This window comes from Delphinapterus leucas, chromosome 15 (genome assembly GCF_059928025.1).
Source record: "Delphinapterus leucas isolate spDelLeu-1000000601 "Yukka" chromosome 15, BTC_Dleu_Yukka2, whole genome shotgun sequence".
Classification (NCBI taxonomy): domain Eukaryota; kingdom Metazoa; phylum Chordata; class Mammalia; order Artiodactyla; family Monodontidae; genus Delphinapterus; species Delphinapterus leucas.
Genome location: NC_143143.1, coordinates 21,506,254 through 21,526,438, shown reverse-complemented (window position 1 = coordinate 21,526,438; position 20,185 = coordinate 21,506,254). Strand labels below are relative to the sequence as shown.

Here is a 20,185-nt window from a genome sequence, read left to right as displayed (position 1 = left end):
TCAACCACTGCGCCACCAGGGAAGCCCTGGTTACGTACTTTTAAGTATCGTGGGCCCTGAATGAAGGCTAGACGCTTCATCGGCTGCTCTGTGGAGAATCAGCCATCTGTCCCATGGCTGAGTTCACTGTGCACCTGCCAAGGGTGATTTTTACTGTACTTAGAGCGCAGTCCTCGAAACTGTGTTGAGTAAGGGAAGCAATTGAATATTAGCTCACAAAGACACCATAGACAAGGGCTCCCCAGCGTTTTTCTGGGGGAGGAGCAACCCCTGATTATTCTGAAACCTTCCTGAAAGAGATTTGTGTTGACAGAGCCTTACGCTTCCAGAAGCTCTGCTATTTCCTAGTGTGTAACCTTAGGCAAATTACTTAATCTCTCTGAGGCTCAGTTTCCTTATCTGTAAAATGGGAATAATAATAAGAGTACCTAATTTCATAGTTATTTTGGGGATGAGATGAGTTAGAGTATGTATATAGCCATTGGAATAGGGCCTGGCACATAGTAGATGCTCAGTGAATGTTAGTTGTTATTTTTATCATTGCTTTCAGTGTTCCTGTATCAGACGGGGCACTGAGGCGCGGGTGCTGGGGCTGTGTAGTCATAAAGGCAGGAGGGTAGTTGGTTGAGGCCACATTGCAGAGGCCTTGAGTGCCATGCTCAGGAGGTTGGATTGATCCTGTGGTTGGCCTCAGAGCAGGACAGTGGGTGGCTGGAGCAGAAGGTGATGCAGGGGTGAGAACTGGATCACAGAGGGAGGCCTGGAATGTTGGCTGAGGTTCCTCTCACACCCTATTCCTCCCCAACAGGACAGCCGCTCTGAGCATGAGCGCCAGTACCTGCTGTGCCAGGGCTCCAGTGGGGTTGAGAACACAGAGCTTGTCAAGTCACCCAGGTGAGACTGGCCAGCCCAGGGCTGCTAAGGGCTACTGAGCCCGACACTGGCCCCAGGAGGGTCCCTGTGTTGTGGGTCCTCCCTTGGGACTGTGGCCCCTTCTGTAACACGGGGGAGGGATGTGGAGTAGCCCATCATCCTCTGGAGAGGGCCAGGAGGGGGTGTGGGAGTTTGGGGGGGGCTTGGATACAGCCTGGTTGGGGGCTGGGTGGGCCAAGGACAGAGCCCTGGGAGCTGCTGACCCTGTTCTCTCCTGCCACAGTGAGTACCTCATGATGCTGATGCCTCCCAGCCAGGAGGAGGAGAAGTGAGTAGAGGGGCTGAATGCCTTCACCCCCCTTCCCCTTCCCACCCCCTAACGCGCCCCTGGCCCCCTAACCCTTTGCATTTGTTTCCAACAGAGACAAACCCGTGGCCCCCAGCAATGTCCTGTCCATGGCTCAGCTGCGCACCCTGCCCCTAGCTGATCAGATCAAGATCCTGATGAAGAATGGTGGGTGGGCAGCCCTTCCCTGCCTTCTGGGGGCCCCAGCCCTGCCACCTCCTGGGGAAGTGGAGTTAGGAAAGAGTTAAGGACCAAGGGGCGAGACCAGAGGCCCCACTACCCAGAGCCCGCCCAGCTTTACAGCTCTGACCTTGTCTGCAAGGCACACTAGAGCTGGTGGCAGGCTACCTCAGATGGGCTGCGGGTCCCTGCCACCTTTGTCACTCACCTGCTGTGTGAGCCTGGGCAGGCCGCTGGCCTTCCTGAGCCTTAGATTATTTATCTATAAAAAGGAACTAAGATAGCTCATGGGGCTGAGGTGAGGCCTCAGAGGTGAGGCCTCTAAAGGGACTGTACAGAGCCTTGCATGTGAACGTGAGCTACGTTCATTTTCACAACGAAGTGCATTCCCTTGCACTACTTTGTGGTGCCCTCGCCAGGCTCTGCGCCGTGGGGATGCTGAAGGCCAGAACCTTTAGAGTGGACGTGAGCCTTGAACCTCAGAGCGGAGTCCCAGGCCCTGGGCTCTTCTGAGATGCCAGCACCAGGGGCTCCGGGGTCTGAGTGGAGAGGGGCGCTCCCGGGGGGAGCCAGGCCGCTGGCCTTGCTGCAGAAGACACGGGGCCTCCCCAGGCCCTGCCCCTTCTCACTTGGGCTAGGGGCTCGTGTGGGGGAGAGCAGAGCACGGTGATGAAGTGCATGAACTTTGGACCCAGATGGCCTGGGTTCAAGTCCTGGCTGTGCCACTTACTAGCCAAGTGATCATGGGTGAATTTTGAAACCTTCCTGGGCTGAGTCTTCCTCATGAGGCACGCCTCGGTCTTCCAGTGGGTGTTTCCTCCAGGGCTCAGTGAGAGGCGGGTGCCTGCCCAGAGTAAGCAGCCAGTGAATGCCAGCTGTTACTGTTAGCACTGTCATGCTGGGATTGTTATGTGAGCCCAGGCCCCTCTTGCCTTGTCTGATGTCTCCTTTGCCCTCCTCAGTGAAGGTCATGCCTTTTGCCAACTTGATGAGCCTCCTGGGCCCCTCCATCGACTCTGTGGCTGTTCTGCGTGGCATCCAGAAGGTGGCGATGTTAGTCCAAGGAAACTGGGTGGTGAAGAGGTAAGTTCATTTTAGTCCCTTAGTTGGGAGCGCTTAACCCATTTAAATTGAATGTTAAGTACTGATGTTTTGGGTTTAAGTCTACCTTAGTGCTTTTTATTTGTCCAGCTTACATTGCATTTTATATTCATTTTTACTTTCTTTTCTTGTTATTCCGTTTCCCCCACTAACTTGGAAGTTATCCTTTCTTGACTCAGTGATTACCCTGCAGATTTCACAGTTTAATATTAGTTGCCGCTTTTTACCCTCATCCATGACGATTCAACGACCTTTAGAATATTTTATATTTATCTTCCTCTCAACTCATGTGTCATTGTATTTATATATTCTAATTCTGTTTTAAACCCCGTAAGACATTATACTGTCCAGTCAGTGTTTTTGAGATCTACTGACGTATTTGCCTTTTTATTTTGCTCATCATTCCTTCCTGCATCTCTGAGTTCCTAACTGTGATAATTTCCTTCTGCTAAAGTGAAGGTCTTCAGGTGATGAATTTCTTTGGTTTTTTTTTTTTATCTGGAAATGTCGATTTCACCTTTGTTCTTGAAGGATACTTTTGTTTGTTTTTAATTTTATTGAAGTATGGCTGATTTACAATATTGTGTTAAGGGTATTTTTTACTGAGTATAGAATTCTAGGTTGGTTATTTTCTTTCCACACACTGATGTAATTTCATTGCAGTTTGACTTCCATTGTTTTTGTTGTCTGTCTAATACATGTTCCTTCGTTTCCCTCTGGCTGCATTTAAGATTTTCTCTTGCTTTGGCTTCCCAGGGCTCATTAAGATGGGCCTAAGTGGGAATTTCTTTTTATGTATCCTGTTGGGGTTCATAGATCCTGAATCTGTGGCTTGCTGTCCTTCAGTAGTTTCTCTCCTCCTGTGATTCCTCCTCTAGACCCTGCCTCCTCCCTAGACTGTCAGGGGTAGGGACTGTCTGTTTTGACTCTCCCTTTATCCCTGGTACTCAGTATAATGCCTGGCAAACGGTAGACCCTTGGTAAATACGGTGTGGCTATGTTTTACGCACACTTGAATTATATTACTTCTGAATTGTATAATATAAAATGCTTGAATACTCACTTTTTAGAAAGTGTGATGTAAAGTGAACAATCTGTCAAAATGTAAATTGTTCCAAATTTTTAAAAAAGTTATTCATTGCAAAAAGTCCATCATTCCACAGTTGGTTGGCCAGGTAAACTGCAAAGTCATGTCACTGCCACGTGGTGATGGCCTTTCCCTGGGAAACGATGCCCAACGTGCCTTGTGGGTCCTTGCAGCTATTGTCTTATGTGACACAAGTGTTTAATTATGAGGACCTTCGTGATGGCACGTCACTTGTTAAATGGGACACTTATGTGTATTTATGCTGCGGATGGGTGAAATCCAGGAGGGACCATCCCATTAGCCCCCTGAGGATGCTCGCCCAGAGGAGGCACGGAGATTTGCCAAATGTCTGGCAGCCGGGCAGCCACAGAGCTGGGGTTTGAGCTCCCCCAGCACCGCGCATGCCGTGGTGCTGCTGCCACATTCAGCTTATGGTCTGCCTGTCCCTGTGACTTGAAAGTAGGCCCTCCTGGGCCCTGTGTGTTCTGCCACACCTGTGGGTAGTGGTCCTTCCATGCCCTGTCCCTCTGTGTTCCTGTGAGGAGGTGATACAGGATACTCCTATCTGTTGAGTAAATGTGTCTGGACAGCTTGTTCTGTGCCCTGCACTGTGCTCTCATTCAGTGCTGTCCCTGTCCTCAGGAAAGTGTGCCGGGGGGATGGGTGGGGCAGGCACCGTTACAGCCCAGTGCACGGACCACACTGTGTACTTAGTGGGTACCTCCCCTCCGTGTGGCAGAGATGGGGCCAGGGCCCTGTCCCGTAGAGCTTTACAGGAAGGGTGGACACAGAGCTCAACCTTGAAGGAAAGTAGTAGTTGGCTGCCAGGTGGGATTGAGGAGGCGAGTGGGGCGGGGAGAGCAAAGGTGCCCCGGGCACGGATGGCCGGGGACGTGTGTGTTTTCCTGGGCAACAGGGTCTGCGTCTGGACTTGGGGTCAGGAGACGCTTTTAAGCCTTGGTGCCTGCTCATTTGCCCTTGAAGGTCCCTGAGCCTTGAGTGCTGGTCCCATTCTCTCCAAAGGCTTCAGCCCCACCCGTGCTTGGGGTCTGTCTGGATCCCAGTCCCTGACCCCTCCTGCCTCAGCTCACACTGCTCCCTCCTTCCCTTTCAGCCAGTGGTAAGGCCTTGTGTGTTGCTTTACAGGTGGGACTTGCTGTCTGCCAGAGTCCTGGGCTCACCTTGTCTGTCTCTGAGCCCCTGGCCCCTCCAACTATGTCAGGGGCCTTGGGGCTGGGCCAGTGTGTGAGGGGGGCGTTGGGAAAGGGGTAGGAGGAAGAACTCTTGGAGCCAGGCTCCCAGGGAAAAGGGGAGGGTCTGAGGGGAGCGGTTGGGGCCCAGGCCGGCCCTCGCCCGTGTTGTAAAGAGGCCTGAGCTTCCACTCGGAGCCTGAGGGAGTGGGGGGCAGAGGGGCTGAGGACAGGGACTGACCTGCCACCCTGTCTCATTGGCAGTGACATCCTGTACCCCAAGGACTCTTCTAGCCCTCACAGCGGCGTGCCTGCTGAGGTGCTCTGCAGGGGCCGAGACTTTGTTGTAAGTGCCCCGGCTCTCCGGCCTTCCGGGTTGGGGCGTTATGGGCGGGGGACTGGGCAAGCACAGAGTGTTCCCGGACCTTCGTCCAGGCAGCGGGCAAAGGGCAGGTATGTGTGGCCAGGGTGGGGCTGGGGGGAGTGGAGGGCTCTGGACTCTGTGCCTTTCTTCTCCTTCCTCTCAGACCCTGGAGTCTTCAGCTTCATAAGAACCTTTGAGTTCCTAGCCTGGAGGTTGCACACTGGAGTCCCATAGGTAGATTCTGGCCAAGGAGCCGTTTGACCTGAGTGGTGTTTTTAAAATGTTGACTTAGTTGTCTATTTTTACAAATCACAGTCATGATTCAAACTAGATTTCTGTCTTGTCATGAATAATTGGACAGTCTGGTACCACTGGACCCGCACCCCCAAACAGCACCCTCTTTGAGTGGGGCTCACGCTCCCCAGTTCACAACCGCTTTCCTCGTGCGTGTTTCCTGCACTGTTGCTGTGGGCTTTTTGCAGCTCCTGAGCTGGCTCATGCCTCCACCCCGTCACCCTATCTGCCCCCCAGCCCTTATCCAGAGCTTAAGGCCCAGCCAAGGCATCCCTCCCAAATGCCTGACCCCTGAGCTGCTGGGACCTGTGCTGCCTCCCTTGACCTTGGCAGTGTGCTTTGAGTTTGCTGCAGTCTGTCTCCTTGGAGCTGTCCGTGGTGACCTTGCTGAGCTCACGTGCAGACCTAATCACACCAGGCGGCCCTTAAGCTGTTTCAGAGAGTGCCTCCGTTTTTTCTTTTCCCAGCTGGGTGTCCCAGCTCCTGTGGGTACTTAGCGTCTAGATGCCTGTGTGGTTTATTTTCGTCTCTGGGGGTCAGGGTGCAGTGGCGTCGACTCCCAGGCTCACCTTCCACATGTGTGCCACTCACCCTCAGCTGCCTGTCAGCCCTCCTCTGTTCGCGCAGACACCGTCACATCTGGGGGTCTGGGAGGGGGTCTAGTCAAATCTGAGTTGTTGTAGGTGACATACGGGCAAGGTATCCCCCATCCCAGGGAGCTTATGTGGTGTGGAGTGGGTCCAGCTGCCCTCCTGGAAGAGGTGGCCCAGGAGGTCCCTTACAGAGGAGGAGATGGAGGCTCAGAGTTGAAGTGACTGCCCTCAGCCAGGACCCAGGCCCAGTCTGCCTGACACCCAGGCCGGCTCAGAGCCGCCACTTTGTGCCCTCATCCCAGGCTCCCAGGACAACAGCAGGGGTTTGGGGGACAATCCTAGTAGGATCCCTGCCTCCTGGAAACAAGCTTCTTTTTCTCCCTTAGATGTGGAAGTTCACGCAGAACCGGTGGGTGGTAAGGAAAGAGGTGGCAGCGGTGACTAAAGTAAGTGAAGTTCTTCTTGATCCGAGAGGCCCAGCCCCACTACTGGAGGAATGGGGGCTGGGCGTGCCTCACCTTTGCCCCCCTCTCCCAAGCTCTGCGCGGAAGACGTGAAGGACTTTCTAGAGCACATGGCCGTAGTGAGGATCAACAAGGGCTGGGAGTTCATACTGCCGTATGACGGGGAGTTCATCAAGAAACATCCAGATGTGGTCCAGCGGCAGCACATGCTGTGGACAGGCATCCAGGCCAAGTAAGAGCTTGCTGGGCGGGATGAGGGGCAGCCAGGCAGAGGAACAGCAGGTTGTCCCCAGCCACCTGCTTCCAGCGGGGAGCACAGCCTGGCTGCATCTGGGGCGGGAAGGCAAATTTGGGGCTGTGTGCACCCCTCCCCCACTCAGGTGGACTTTGCTGTTCGGTCCCAGAATCCCCCCGGCAGAGACCTGGCACAGACAAGCCTGCTGATCCGAGCTGACTTGAACTGACCCGCGTCTGTTCTGAGGGGTTGGGAAGGAGGGGGCAGCACTCAGCAGCAGGAGCGGGGGCTTGTGTGGCCCCAGGCAGGCTGGCGGGAGAGCAGCTGGGGAAGGGAGGGCGGGCCAGTGCTCCCCACTCCCGCTGTGGGGCTCCAAGCCACGGGGAGAGACCGTGGAAGCTCCAGGCGTGCAGCGTCTTCAGGGACTAGGATGTCCAGGGCTTAAGGGGGTGTTTCTGCTGGAAGGCAGGTGACGTGAGGGGACATGGTGTAAAGTTAAGAGGGTTCACTCTTCTTTTCAGATTAGAAAAAGTTTATAATCTTGTGAAGGAAACCATGCCAAAGAAGCCGGATGGACAATCAGGTGTGGAGGGGTGTCAGCTGGGTGGGCCCCTAACCCTGACACTGTCTCCAGAAGGGCTACTTTTCTGGAACTTGTCAGGGCTCAGCCTGTGGGGGGAAATGAGGGGGCGTGGCTCATCGTTGGCTGCCCTTCTGTGCCCTCTTCCCTCAGCTGGAGGCTTGTCCAGTGGCAGAGCCTTGGCCTTAGGGACTGAGGCTTCTGGGTTCCAGGGCTGTGTCTGGGTTCCAGGCCTCTGAGATTTCTCGCCCTCTTGGGTTGGCAGGGATGCTGGTGGCAGGGACTCAGCAGTAACCCACCCTGGCTTGGGTCTCTGAATGTGGGAATCTGCTTTTCCTGGTTCTGTTTCTTCCCTCATTGTTGGGGTAGCCACATTCCTTCTGGGTAAGGTGGGGGCGAAAGGCAAGCTGGGCCACTTGCTTTTGTGCCAGCTGGCTTGCATTTTCCCTGTCCCCTTCCTCTGGGCAGCAGGGTGTCCCCATCAGGATGGAAGGGAACGTCTGTGGGGCAGAGGGACCGGGGCCCTTCATCTCAGGCCCTTCCCTGCACGGTCCCTACTGTCCTGAGCAGCCCTGTGTCTCCGCAGGGCCTGTCGGGCTGGTCTCTGGGGACCAGCGGGTCCAAGTCGCCAAAAGACAGGCCCAGCAGAACCACGCGCTGCTGGAGCGGGAGCTGCAGCGGAGGAAGGAGCAGCTGCGGGCGTCCTCGGTCCTGCCCGCTGTGCGGATCAAGGAGGAGCCCGTGAGTGAGGAGGGGGAGGAAGAGGAAGAGCGGGGGGCAGAGGATGAGCAGCCCATGGACACCTCACCCGGCGGTGGCCTCCACAGCAGGCTGGCCAACGGGCTGCCTGCTGCGCGGGCGGCAGGTGGGGACAGCTTCAACGGGCACCCGCCCTCAGGCTCTGCCGGTACCCCCGTGGCCCGGGAACTGAGGGCCTTCGTGGAGGCCACCTTTCAGAGACAGTTTGTGCTCACGCTGAGCGAACTCAAGCGCCTCTTCAACCTGCACTTGGCCAGCCTGCCCCCCGGCCACATGCTCTTCAGCGGCATCTCGGACCGCATGCTGCAGGACACGGTGCTGGCCGCCGGCTGCAAGCAGATACTGGTGCCTGTAAGTAGCGCCTGCTGGATGGGCAGCACACGCCCCCTCGGAGGGCTCCTGGGTCGGCAGCATCTTTCCTGGCTGAAAGTGGCTGTGGAGAGAACCTGGTACCAGAGTGGCCTGAGCCCTGCCGGCTTTGGGGAAACAGCTGTTTGTAGGGTGCACGGGGCAGGGGCACTCGGGAGACTGTTGGCCTCGGTGTGAATCTCGGCTCCCACGTGGTTGCCGGGTTTACCTCGGGCCGGTCAGCCTCTCGGCTCTGCACCCTCATCTCAAGTGTGTGAATGTTAGTTTTTGTGTCACGGGGCTTTGGTGAGGGCTGAGTGGGAGCCTGAGGCCGTCACCTGTTGGCTTGGCACACAGCAGGGCCTTCCTTGGTCACGCCGGCTCCCTGTCCCAGGGTCTAGCTCCCTCCTGTGCCGGCACCTCCCTCATTCCTGTCAGCTTTGCCGTTTTTCAAGATGATTTCACTTCTAGTGTCATTTGATCTTCTTGCAACGGTAGATGAAGAAACCCAAGTTTCAAAGTAGAATGAACTTGTTTAAAGGTCACATACCCAGGAAGTGATAGAGCTGGAAGTTGAACCTCTACAGTGGCTCCAAGTCTTAAATCCTTTCTGCTTCAGCTGAGATGAGCTGGCCCTCTCACCAGAGCCCCCATCTGTGCCTGGGCTCCTGCCGGTGGGCCTCCCTGCCCTGGAGGCTGGCTGACTAGCGTGGCTCTGTGGCCTTTCCATTAGCATTTCTGGTACCAAGCCTGCAGGTGCAGGGGCGGGCCACCCCCCCTCCCCCCAGGCTTTTGGGCTTCTCGTCCTGTCATTGGAAGGGGCCCTAGAGGGGTGGAAGTGCAAGAGCAGAGGGACCCTTGGAGACCATCTCCCTGCGCTGAGGGTGAAGCGTGCCAGGCTGTGGTCCCAGGGAGGCTGTGCTCGTCATTCTCTCTCCCAGCCTCTGTCCAGACCTGGCAGCACGTGGGGTGAGGTGGGGCTGTGTCTGCCTCTTAACAAGGGAGCGCTGACGTCTGCAGTCTAAGGTCAGAGGCACCTGCAGCCTTGGGTGATGTGAGGCAAAGGCCCATCCCTGTGTACGTGAGGAGCAGAAACTAGGACAAGAGGCCCTGGGTCCCAGGCTGGCTGGGGTGTCCCGAGGGATCTGGCCCTCGTGGCAAGGAGCCTCCTTGGTGAGCTCTCTACAGAAGGTACTGGGGTTTGGGGGCCCTGCCCTGTTCGGAGCCACCCTTGTCCACGTAGCAAACGGGTCCGGTTATCTGCAGACTCGCCTTTTGCTGACTGACTGAGCGAGGCAAGGGAGAGGCGCCTGCCTGATGTTAGCCAGGCCATCTTGTGCTGTTGGAGTGGATAGAGGGCGAGGGGCATGGAGTGGGCCACCCTCGGGACCCGTGATCCTGTATCATAGTCATGTCCAAGGTGGAATGTTCCTAGACCTGTCCAGCCTTGTTTTTCTTTATGTAAGGGAGCTGAGGCCCAGGGAGAGCAAGTACACTCGCAAAGACTTGAGTTTAACTCCTGGTTCTGCCACCTGTTAGCTGTGTGACCACAGACATTGAGTGAACTCTCCGAACCGGGCTTTTCTCATGGAGAGTGGAGGCAGCAACACCTCGCTTCCTCTGTGGTAGCAAATGAGACTGTATATTTAGAGCCCCACCTGGGACTTTACATGGTAGGAACTGTTACTGTTGCTTGTGTTGCGGTGCCACTCCACCAGGCGCCCCTTCCTCCGTCCCCCTTCTCCAGGAACCAGGAGCCCGGGCCACCCTTTCCTCGGCCCACCTTCGGACGCTGCTGAGCTGCGAGGCATGGGCCCGCTTAGGGTCGGGCAGCCCCTCTAACCCGTACGAGCATGGCCCTTGTGGGAGGGATTGAAAGGAATCCCCAGGATATTCCTAAGGAGTTACAGGGGCGGGAGTGCTTCTCAGGACACGGAGGGTTGATATTTAGGGTGGGAGGACACAGGATGTTAAAGAAGAGAGGAGAGCTAATGCCAGGCTGATAGGAAAACAGAAGCAGCCTCCTCCCCGCCTTACCAAGCACGGCCGCGGGCCGCGGGCCGGTGCATCCGGCTCCTCACAGGAGCCTCTCCGCGCGGGGAGTGGCTGGCGAGGAGAAGGACGCAGAGGCAGGTGTGCCACGGCCCACGGCTGGTGGGAGGCAGGAGCTGGGACTGGAACTCTGTTCCCGGAAATGGGCCGGTGCAGACTGAGGGCCCCGGGGGAGGGAGGGTCCAGGTGGTGAACACGAGATCAGCCAGCTCACACCTGGGCCTTGGTCAGTTTCCCCCACAGACGGCTGCTTCCCCGGATGAGCAGAAGGTGTTCGCCCTCTGGGAGTCTGGAGACATGAGTGACCAGGTGAGGTGACCTTTGCTGCCGTCCTCCCAGGAGCAGGTCGGTGTTCTGCAGAGGGTTAGACCTTCGGGGAGACCCAGAGTGCGGTTGTGTCCACTTCAGATTTTCCAGCCGCTCCCAATTTTAAATATTCTGGCTCTGTGTCTCTGTACTTCAGACATGCTGGATGTGCCGGTAGTGTAGGCCAAAACCAGTGGTTTCCAAATGCCAGTCTGAACCATCGGCATCAAAATCGCCTTTTAAAAAATACAGAGATTCCCAGGACTGACCTCAGAGATTCAGTTCAGTTCCATAGGAATGGGGTAGGGTCCTAGGTACTTAAGTTTCTGCAAAGCTTTCTAGATGATTCTGATGCCCCGGCAGGCTTGTGAACCTGTGACAGACCACATTTTTCAGGTGGCTGATGGCAGTAGGAATTAAAAGGATTCCTTATCAGATCTCAGGTGCTGGATCAGATCTCAGGTTAGAGAAATTGGTCGTTTTACCTCTAGTCACACCCAGACAGGAAGGGTCACGGGTGTCCAGTGAACAGAATATGAATGCAGCCAGCAGCACCTGAGGTCCAGAAGTTTTCCTTAAATCATGAGCTTGCCTGAGTTTTAAAGATTAAGATTTAATTGCTAAACTCCAATTGATCTGTCCTTTTCCAGGTCCTGTCCCTCGGGGGTGGGGAGAAGGGGAGTGAGCAAAGGCCCCCACTGAGTTCTCTGTCCCCTTTTGCCTCTTGGAAGGGGACTGACAGGCAGGCTGAGAATACCAAAGGGGCAGGGCCTTCTGTGATGGTGCCGTAGATGGAGAGCAAACTGGAACAGTCTCTGTGTGCTTTTGGCCAGAATAGGTGGCATCTGGGTTTCCTACTCCCGAAGTACTCCAATAATTAAAAGGAAAAAAGTGTAAGTGCATGTTCTTAAAAATAAGTAAGACTGAAGCTATATGGGAAACCATCTCCTGCCCTGCCTGACCTGATTCCCACTCTTCAGAGGCAGTCGCTTTTTAACTACAATATACCACCAAAGGAGTTCCTCCATTTTAAAAAATTATTATATATATGCAAAATGTGCTTATGCTGCTCTCTGATGTCTCAACTCGATGTTATCAGTGGGCTTCCTGTTGTGGTGGTTGAGGATTTAGTTCTCAGCTATGGGAGAATGTAGACAGGTGTGGGATGTGTTATGACAATTGTTTTGTTAAATCATATATCAGTGCTTATAGCATCATGACTGGAAATTTGTTCATTGTAGAGCCAAATACCAGTAGTATCTACGATTATATTCTTTTTTTTTTTCACTTTTTTCCAGCTTTATTGAAATATAATTGACATCATTTCTTCTTTATACTACTTCCTATTCTCACTTACATGGTTTTCTGAACACATAGATACCAAGAGTAGTACCATTCTTGAGTCTGATTCCCCAGATGCCTCTCCAGCAGAACCAGCTCCATGTCTCTTGCTAGCTTGCAATCTTTTGTCTTCCTTCTTGCTTAATTTTAGCTTTTAAGGGCACAGAGGAGTTGTCTGCATTCTTCCATGTCTTAAAATGGCTTTCTTTTGTCCTCCGGTTTTATTATTTGTCTGGGACTAGGATTTTGGAGGGCAAATCATTTTCCTCTGAATTTAAGATCATTTTCCACTGTATTCAAGCTTTCAGAGTTGTCGTGCACTGACACTCTGTTCCTTGGTCTTTTCAGTTTGATCCACACCCTTCCCTTAAACCAAACTACGGTTTTCCTCACTCCACATATAGCACATCAGTGCAACTCCAGAGGCACCCTGGTGTGGGTTATTACTGTACTGGACAGTTGAGTCATTCTTACGAAGTTCTGTGATAGATTTGTAATTCCTGTACCTGTTTTTTTCTTCCGGAATTCTTAGGTCATATGTTGGAACTAGAGGATCAAATCTTTTTTCTCTCATTTAACACCTTTTGTACTTTGCAGGGGGTGGGGATTTTGACTATCTTCTATCCTCCCTGTTTAGTTTTTCTTTGGGACGTAATGCTTTTCATGGCATCCTGTCTTGTTTGTGTGCCAGGACTTTAAGCCAGTCACTCCTCATCCTGTTCTGTCTTCACGCAGTTTAGATGGTGGCTTCACCTGCCTACTGAATCAGTTACCACTCCTGTTTTGTTTTTTTTTTTCCCCCGGTACGCAGGCCTCTCACTGCTGTGGCCTCTCCTGTTGCGGAGCACAGGCTCTGGACGCGCAGGCTCAGCGGCCATGGCTCACGGGCCCAGCCGCTCCGCGGCATGTGGGATCTTCCCGGACCGGGGCACGAACCCATGTCCCCTGCATCGGCAGGCGGACTCTCAACCACTGCGCCACCAGGGAAGCCCACCACTTGTTTTTTAATCACGAAAAACTATGTCTGAATCACTCATCCTCTGCCGATGCTTCACTGGGTTTTGTTCTTGTGGGCATATACCTTTATTTCTTCATTTTATTGGGTCTTAAGAGGTGACAGATTGGCCAAACGTGTTTGTCTTTAACCAGAAGTCCTGAGCAAGGATGTTGATCAAAGACTGCAGCATGGAGTTAGGTCCATAGCCTTTGGGTTTCTTGTTTGGGGATGTTTCTCTTTCAGGTGATTATTTCCCATAATAACATGTTTTTGCTACTAAAGCATCGACAGGTTTTGCTTGAAATTTTTTCCAAAAATTACCGGGTACGCCGGAACATGATCCAGTCTCGGCTGACTCAAGAGTGTGGAGAAGATCTGAGTAAACAGGAGGTGGATAAAGTGCTAAAGGTACATCCATTTTGTGTATAATAATATCTGGAGGCTCCAGGCTTTTGCTGACTGTGAGCTTAAGACCAGGGCGCCCACAGCTGGCTCCTCCCTGTCTTAGATAGAGGCTGACAGTGTGTGGAAAGGGACCTAGTCTCGTGCCTTTCCTACTGCTGTGTTTATAAATCAGGCTTCCTCTGGACTCCTCCCCAGCCGGTCGGGTCTTCAGCAACAGATAATTGGCATCGGTGTGGTTGGTATATGCGAAAGGACTAAATTGAATAAGACGTAAGCGCCATCTTAAAAAAATATAGTCATCCTTTACAGTGCCAGGGCCTAGATTAGAATCCTTACCCCACTCGTTTGAATCGTGTACCACTTTCATGGTTTTTGCCATAGCCACATACTCACTCTTGTGCTACTTGCTTTTAGTAGAACAATTTTTAAATAAAATTTAGTTTAAAAAGGAATATATCATTTGTCTAGTATATGAAAATACTTAATTCCTGTTAAGCATTACCTATAATGCCTTTATGGATTGACTCTGTGGTACAAATATCATACTTGCAGAAGCATTGGAACACTGAAAGCTGATGACAAATCCCCTATATTCTAGTATTCTTATATTCCAGGTCCATAGATGCTGATGCTATTTGTGAAGCACTTTTGTTCTGGTCAGCTTATTCAGTTCTTGTATTTTGTGTTTATAGAGCACATTCATTTATAGTCCCTCACTCTTAAGATAACCCCTGAGGAGAGGAGGGGCTTGAGGCCCACACGTGGAGGAGGCTGGGCGGTGACCACAGTGATGTGGTCAGGCAGATTTTGATCTCCCATTTGTGTTCTCTCCATTAATCATAAATCAAGTTTTGATATTCTGCACAGAATGTAAGTAGTTCCTTTTCCTGCTAAAGTCTGCCCTTGACATGTTTCTCTATTCATAGGACTGCTGTGTAAGCTATGGTGGCATGTGGTACCTTAAAGGGACAGTACAGTCTTGACAATAGTTGCAAACCACTAACCCAGTGAATTCAAGCCCAAGGAAGGACGGCAGAGCCAGCAGAGGTGGAAGTAGAGTCTCGATTGCTTCAGACGACTTGGAGCAAGAGGAACTGACCAACTCGTGGCCTGTGGCATTGCACTGTCCAGAGGACAGAGGGGATCATACTCAGCCAGTGGCAGGGTCAGCTTAAGTTAGACCGCTCCCAGAAGAGACCAGCTGGGACCTTCTCTGCAGTACAGTTTGAAATTCCTGATGTATTTTGTTTATTATTTGGTTTCATTCTCATAATAAAGAGAGTGTATACTGACATGGGCAGGATGATGAAAATCATGGTTTAATATTTTACTTTCATACTTCATGCCAACAAGGTCTAGGTTATGTTTACAAGAAAACCTCAAGGTTTTTAATATTTTAAATGCCTAGAAGCCAATATTAAGTCTTCAATTATCTATCTGCTAAGACTTCTGCCAATTTCGTTAAACAATCCAAATTGAATTGTTTTACTGTTGGGTTCCTGTGGCCATTTTACCTTTTAAAACAACCTACTTTATGTAGCAGTCTCAACTGTTTACATGAACCATAGCAAAAAATCAGAATCAAATCCATTTATTCTTAATGTTTGCATAAGGATGCAAGCAAAACCAGGTAAGTATGGAACAATGTATAAGTGAGGTCATCACACTTTGATGTAAAGAATTTATATTTTGTGTATTTTTAAAATAAATGCTAACACTAACGTGGCATCATGGTGCTGTTGTCTTCAAATGGTTACAAGAAGGCAATGCTCTCTGTGGTTTCAAAGCCTTGTATGTACACCAGAGGGAAGAGAGCCAGCAGCACTGCGCGGTAGTGCTGTGCAGTCACATATGTAATTGTAAAATTTTCTGGTAGACACATTAAGATAGTAAAAAGAAACTGGTTAAGTTTTAATATATTTGATTTAGCCTAATATAACTAAAACATCAACTTGTAATAAAAAATATTAATATTTTCTTGGTACAAAGTTTTCAAGATCTGGTATCTTATAACACGCACAATTGGACTAGCTACAGTTTAAGTACTTGGCACGTGTGGCTCATAGTGACTACTGGACAGTGCAGCCCTTAGAGGATTATGAAAAAATAAGAGTAAGCCGGATTGGGCTAGATGTGAAATTTTGCTACAGTTAAGACGTTTGCCCTGGTCTATTTTGGGCAATAGAGCCACTACTATCTGAAGGTTTAGATGATGGTCTATGTGTACGTACGCCCCCCCACCACCACCGGAAAAAAAAAAAAAAAAAAAAAAAAGGAACATCTATTATTTGGAACTGTAGTTTAGCAGGCTGATTGCATATTATGTTCTTGGTTCTAATTGTTAACATATATGAGTCTGAAAAGAGTAAAAAAATCTTCGAAAATTTTTCTGGAGTGTGTCCAGCTATCATATAATACTTCCAAGGGGAGGCCCCTTGTGGTACAGCAGAGACTGAGCAGAGCAGGACTGGCAGGGGTTGGGGGAGTCAGGCTCAGCAGGGAGTCAAAGCCTTAAACACTAATAAAGAGAGATGAGTTAAACACTGAATTCAAATAGCTAGGAAAATGATAACATAGGAAATGTTGAGAAACAAAATGAGGTAAAAAATGAATGTAAAGTAAGATACCTCAATAGTTACCAGTGAAGGAAAATGGCACAAGCTTGTATAGATAGTGAGATGGGAAAAGTTAGAGGAATTATTAGATGATTTATAAGGAAAATACAAATTACTAAAAGTGGTTGGAAAGAAATTGCAGTAGAGCAATTATTAGAGAAGAAAAGGGCCAGGGATTATCATAGTTGAATTATAGCACATCTTTATGAGGTAACACAAGGGTTAAACTTCAGCATGTAATAGGCCCCCAAATTCTTATCAAAGGGTTAATTTAAAAACCTGATAAAGACAGCATGATGTGAATAAAAATCCTAAGTAGTGGATTCCAATGGCATGTTAAAGAAGTCAGTCAGTCAACCATAAAACGTCTCTGCAAGGGTGACACCCGGGCATTTCCTCTAAGATCAGGCACGAGGCAAGGATGCCTACCATAACTACTTCGGTTTCACATAGTGTTGGAAGTCCTAGCTAGACCAAACTAGGCAAGAAGAAGAAAAAAATTGGAAATGAAGAAGTAAAATTATGTTTGCAGATGGTATGATCTTATACGTAGAAAACTAAAGATTTCACAAAGTCTGTTCCGATGAGTTCAGCAAAGAAGCGGGAAGCAAAGTCAACACAAAAATCAGTTGCATTTCTACACACTAACAAGGAACAATCTAGAAAGGAAATTACAAAAACAATTCCATTTACAATGGCATCAAAAAAATAAAATATTTAGTAATTGACCAAGGAGGTAGAAGATTTGTATAATGAGAACTACAAAACATTGCTGGAAGAAATTAAGACAAACGGAAACACGTTCATGGGTTAGAAGAGTCAATATTGTTAAAATGTCAACAGGTTCAATGCAATCCCTATCAAAATCCCAATGATGTTTTTTGCAGGAATAGAAAAACCCATCCTAATAGTCATATGGAATCTCAAGGGACACCAGATAGTCAAAACAATCTTGAAAAAGAACAAAACTGGAGGACTCACACTTCTGATTTCAAAACTTACTGCAAAGCTACAGTGATCATAAAGGCAAATAGACCAATGGAATAGAGAGCCCTGAAATAAACCCTCATATATATTGTCAAATGGGAAAGGGCCGTCTTCAACAAATGGTGCTGGGAAAACTAGACATCCACATGCTAAAGAGTAAGTTTGGACCCTGACCTAACATCATAGGAAAAGTTGACTCAAAATGGATCAAGGACCTTGATGGAAGATCTAAAACAAAACTTTTAGAAGAAAACAACTAAAGCATTACTACACCGGATTTGGCAATCGTTTCTTGCTATGACACCAAAGCCACAGGTAACAAAAAATAGACAAATTGGACTTGGTGAAAATTTAAAAATTTTATGCATCGTAAGACTCAACAGAGTAAAAAGGCAACCCGCAGAATGGGAGGAAATACTTGCAAATCATATCATCTGAGAGATTAATATCCAGATTATATAGAGAACTAAAACTCAACAAGCTAACCCAATTCAAAAATGGGTAAAGGACTGGAGCAGACATTTATTCAAAGCCTGGTACAAGCCGGGGGTTGCCCTGAGGTGGTCCTGGCAGGCCAGCCAGAGCACTAGGTGGTCTTCAATCTGTAGCCTCCACGCTGGGACTGGGAGCAAGCAAGTGTGCATACTGTTCAAGAGCAGAATCCTGGTTACTTACAGCCGTCTGGTGAGACCCACCGGTTTTCAAGCCAGCTAATGGGGCTCATCTCAGTGTCGGACCCCAGGGCTGGGGTGCCTAATATGTGGCTTGAGCACCTCGCCCCCCAGGGCAGATCCCTGAGCCTGCCCTCTGACATCCCCTCTTCTGGGTCACCCACTGGGGGTGCAGGCCTGGACTACATCACTTCTCCCTATCAGACTCTGTGTGGTTCTTTTTTTACAGCCTTGGTTGTAGAAGAGCCACACTGCTAGTCTTCAGATGGCTCTCAACGAGAACTATATGTGGTGGTAGTTTTGATGTGTTTGTGGGGGGAGGTGAGCCCAGGGTCCTACTCCACCATCTTGATCCCGCCTCCCAGAGTTATTGTTTAATGGGTATAGTTTCAGTTTTAAAGAGGAAGTGTTATGGGGATGGATGGCGGTGGTGATGGTTGCACAACATGAATTTATTTAATACCTCTGAGCTGTACACTGGGAAACGGTCCAGATGGTAACTGTGTATTTCTACCACAATAAAAACAAAAACCTTGAAGTTCAGATGCCCCAAACAATCGTCAAGCGCAAAAAGAAAAGTGTTTAAAGATTAATATAACTACATAAAAGTACTGCTTGGCAAAATGCCAGTAACAAGGTAAAAATTAAGATAAATAGAATATTTGTAATTTCTGATTGCAAAAGTGAACTTCCTAAATACTAGAGCTCTTAAATAAGAAAAGTAGGAGGCAAGGGACAATACAAAAATGGCTTTTAACAGATTAAAATCTATTCAACCTTATTAATAAAAAATACAAAATTAAAAGGAAACACCATTTTTTCTTCTATTAGATTGGCAAGGGTCATAAAGTTTATTGGCATGGCAACAGGTACATGAAAAGATGCTCAGCATTGGTAATTACTAGAGAAATGCAAATCAAAACTACACTGAGATACCACCTCACACCAGTCAGAACGGCCGTAATTAAAAAGCCTACAAATAAATGCTGGAGAGGGTGTGGAGAAAAGGGAACCCTCCTGTACTCTTGGTGGGAAAGTAAAGTGGTGCAGTCACTATGGAGAACAGTATGGAGGTTCCTCAAAAAACTAAAAATAGAGTTGCCATATGATCCAGATGGGACACGTATCTGGAGCAAACTAATTCAAAAAGATACATGTACCCCTATGTTCACAGCAGCACTATTTACGATAGCCAAGACGTGGAAACAACCTAAATGTCCATCAAGAAATGAATGGGTAAAGAAAGTGTGGTATATATATATAATAGAATACTACTCAGCCATAAAAAAGAATGAAATCGTGCCATTTGCAGCAACATGGATGGACCCAGAGATTATCATACTAAATGAAGTAAGTCACAAAAAGACAAATACCATTTGATATCACTTATATCGGAATTTAAAATATGACACAAATGAACTTATCTACGAAACAGATTCACAGACATAGAGAACAGACTTGTGGTTGCCAAGGAGGAAGGGGGTGAGGGAGAATGGATTGGGAGTTTGGGATTAGCAGATGCAAACTATTATATACAGAATGGATAAACAACAAAGTCCTATTGTACAGCACAGGGAACTATATTCAATATCCTGCGATAAACCATAATGGAAAAGAATATGAAAAATATAGGTACAATCACTTTGCTGTACACCAGAAGCTAACACAACATTGTAAATCAACTATACTTTAATAAAATGTTAAAAAAAATACATGGTTCAAAAAAAAGATACATGGTTCAGTAAAAATGGAAGATATAGTATACTCCTATTTTAAAATATGGGGTGGGACTTACCTGGTGGCACGGTGGTTAAGAATCCGCCTGCCAATGCAGGGGAACGTGGGTTCCATCCCTGGTCCAGGAAAATCCCACATGCTGCGGAGCAACTAAGGCCATGCGCCACGACTACTGAGCCCGAGCTCTAGAGCCCGAGCCACAACTACTGAAGCCCGTGTGCCTAGAGCCCATGCTCCGCAACAAGAGAAGCCACCGCAACGAGAAGCCCGCGCACCGCAACGAATAGTAGCCCCCGCTCCTGCTCGCCACAACTAGAGAAAAGCCCACGCGCAGCAACTAAGACCCAATGCAGCCAGAAAAAAAGAAAAAAGGGATGATAATGAGCAGACCTGTAAGGATATACCAATAAACTGGTAACCAGCTGATTCTGGGAAGAAAGGTTGGGAGGTCAGGGAAGATGAGACGACTTACTTTACAATCTCTGTACTGTTTGAAAAAATAATGTTTTACCCATTAATCCAGTTTTGCCATTGAGCAAAATTAGATTCAATGCTCATTTTAACATCTGAATACTGTAAAATGTCTTTCCTATGACTGAATGATCAAATGTTTTGAGAATTACCTAGTCAAACGCTATTAATTCAGAACCAAGCCTGACA

At 49.2% G+C, this 20,185-nt stretch overlaps 1 protein-coding gene across 4 annotated transcripts in view; it reads left to right on the top strand.

Moving 5' to 3' along the window:
• The window catches only part of POLR3E (RNA polymerase III subunit E), a 31,655-nt gene extending 16,414 nt beyond the window's left edge, over positions 1 to 15,241 (top strand). For 3 of the 4 annotated variants that reach the window (XM_022588570.3, XM_089896037.1, XM_022588573.2), the window contains 12 exons: positions 809 to 894; positions 1,157 to 1,201; positions 1,296 to 1,387; positions 2,362 to 2,482; positions 5,042 to 5,123; positions 6,415 to 6,474; positions 6,567 to 6,724; positions 7,249 to 7,310; positions 7,894 to 8,417; positions 10,698 to 10,775; positions 13,393 to 13,518; positions 14,442 to 15,241. In XM_022588570.3, coding sequence (XP_022444278.1) covers positions 809 to 894; positions 1,157 to 1,201; positions 1,296 to 1,387; positions 2,362 to 2,482; positions 5,042 to 5,123; positions 6,415 to 6,474; positions 6,567 to 6,724; positions 7,249 to 7,310; positions 7,894 to 8,417; positions 10,698 to 10,775; positions 13,393 to 13,518; positions 14,442 to 14,498 — 1,491 coding nt within the window. In that variant the 3' untranslated portion in view covers positions 14,499 to 15,241. Of the gene's footprint in view, positions 1 to 808; positions 895 to 1,156; positions 1,202 to 1,295; positions 1,388 to 2,361; positions 2,483 to 5,041; positions 5,124 to 6,414; positions 6,475 to 6,566; positions 6,725 to 7,248; positions 7,311 to 7,893; positions 8,418 to 10,697; positions 13,519 to 14,441 lie in introns of those variants that run through there. The other variant, XM_089896038.1, reaches the window with a different exon arrangement.
• The last annotated feature ends 4,944 nt before the right edge of the window (positions 15,242 to 20,185 follow it).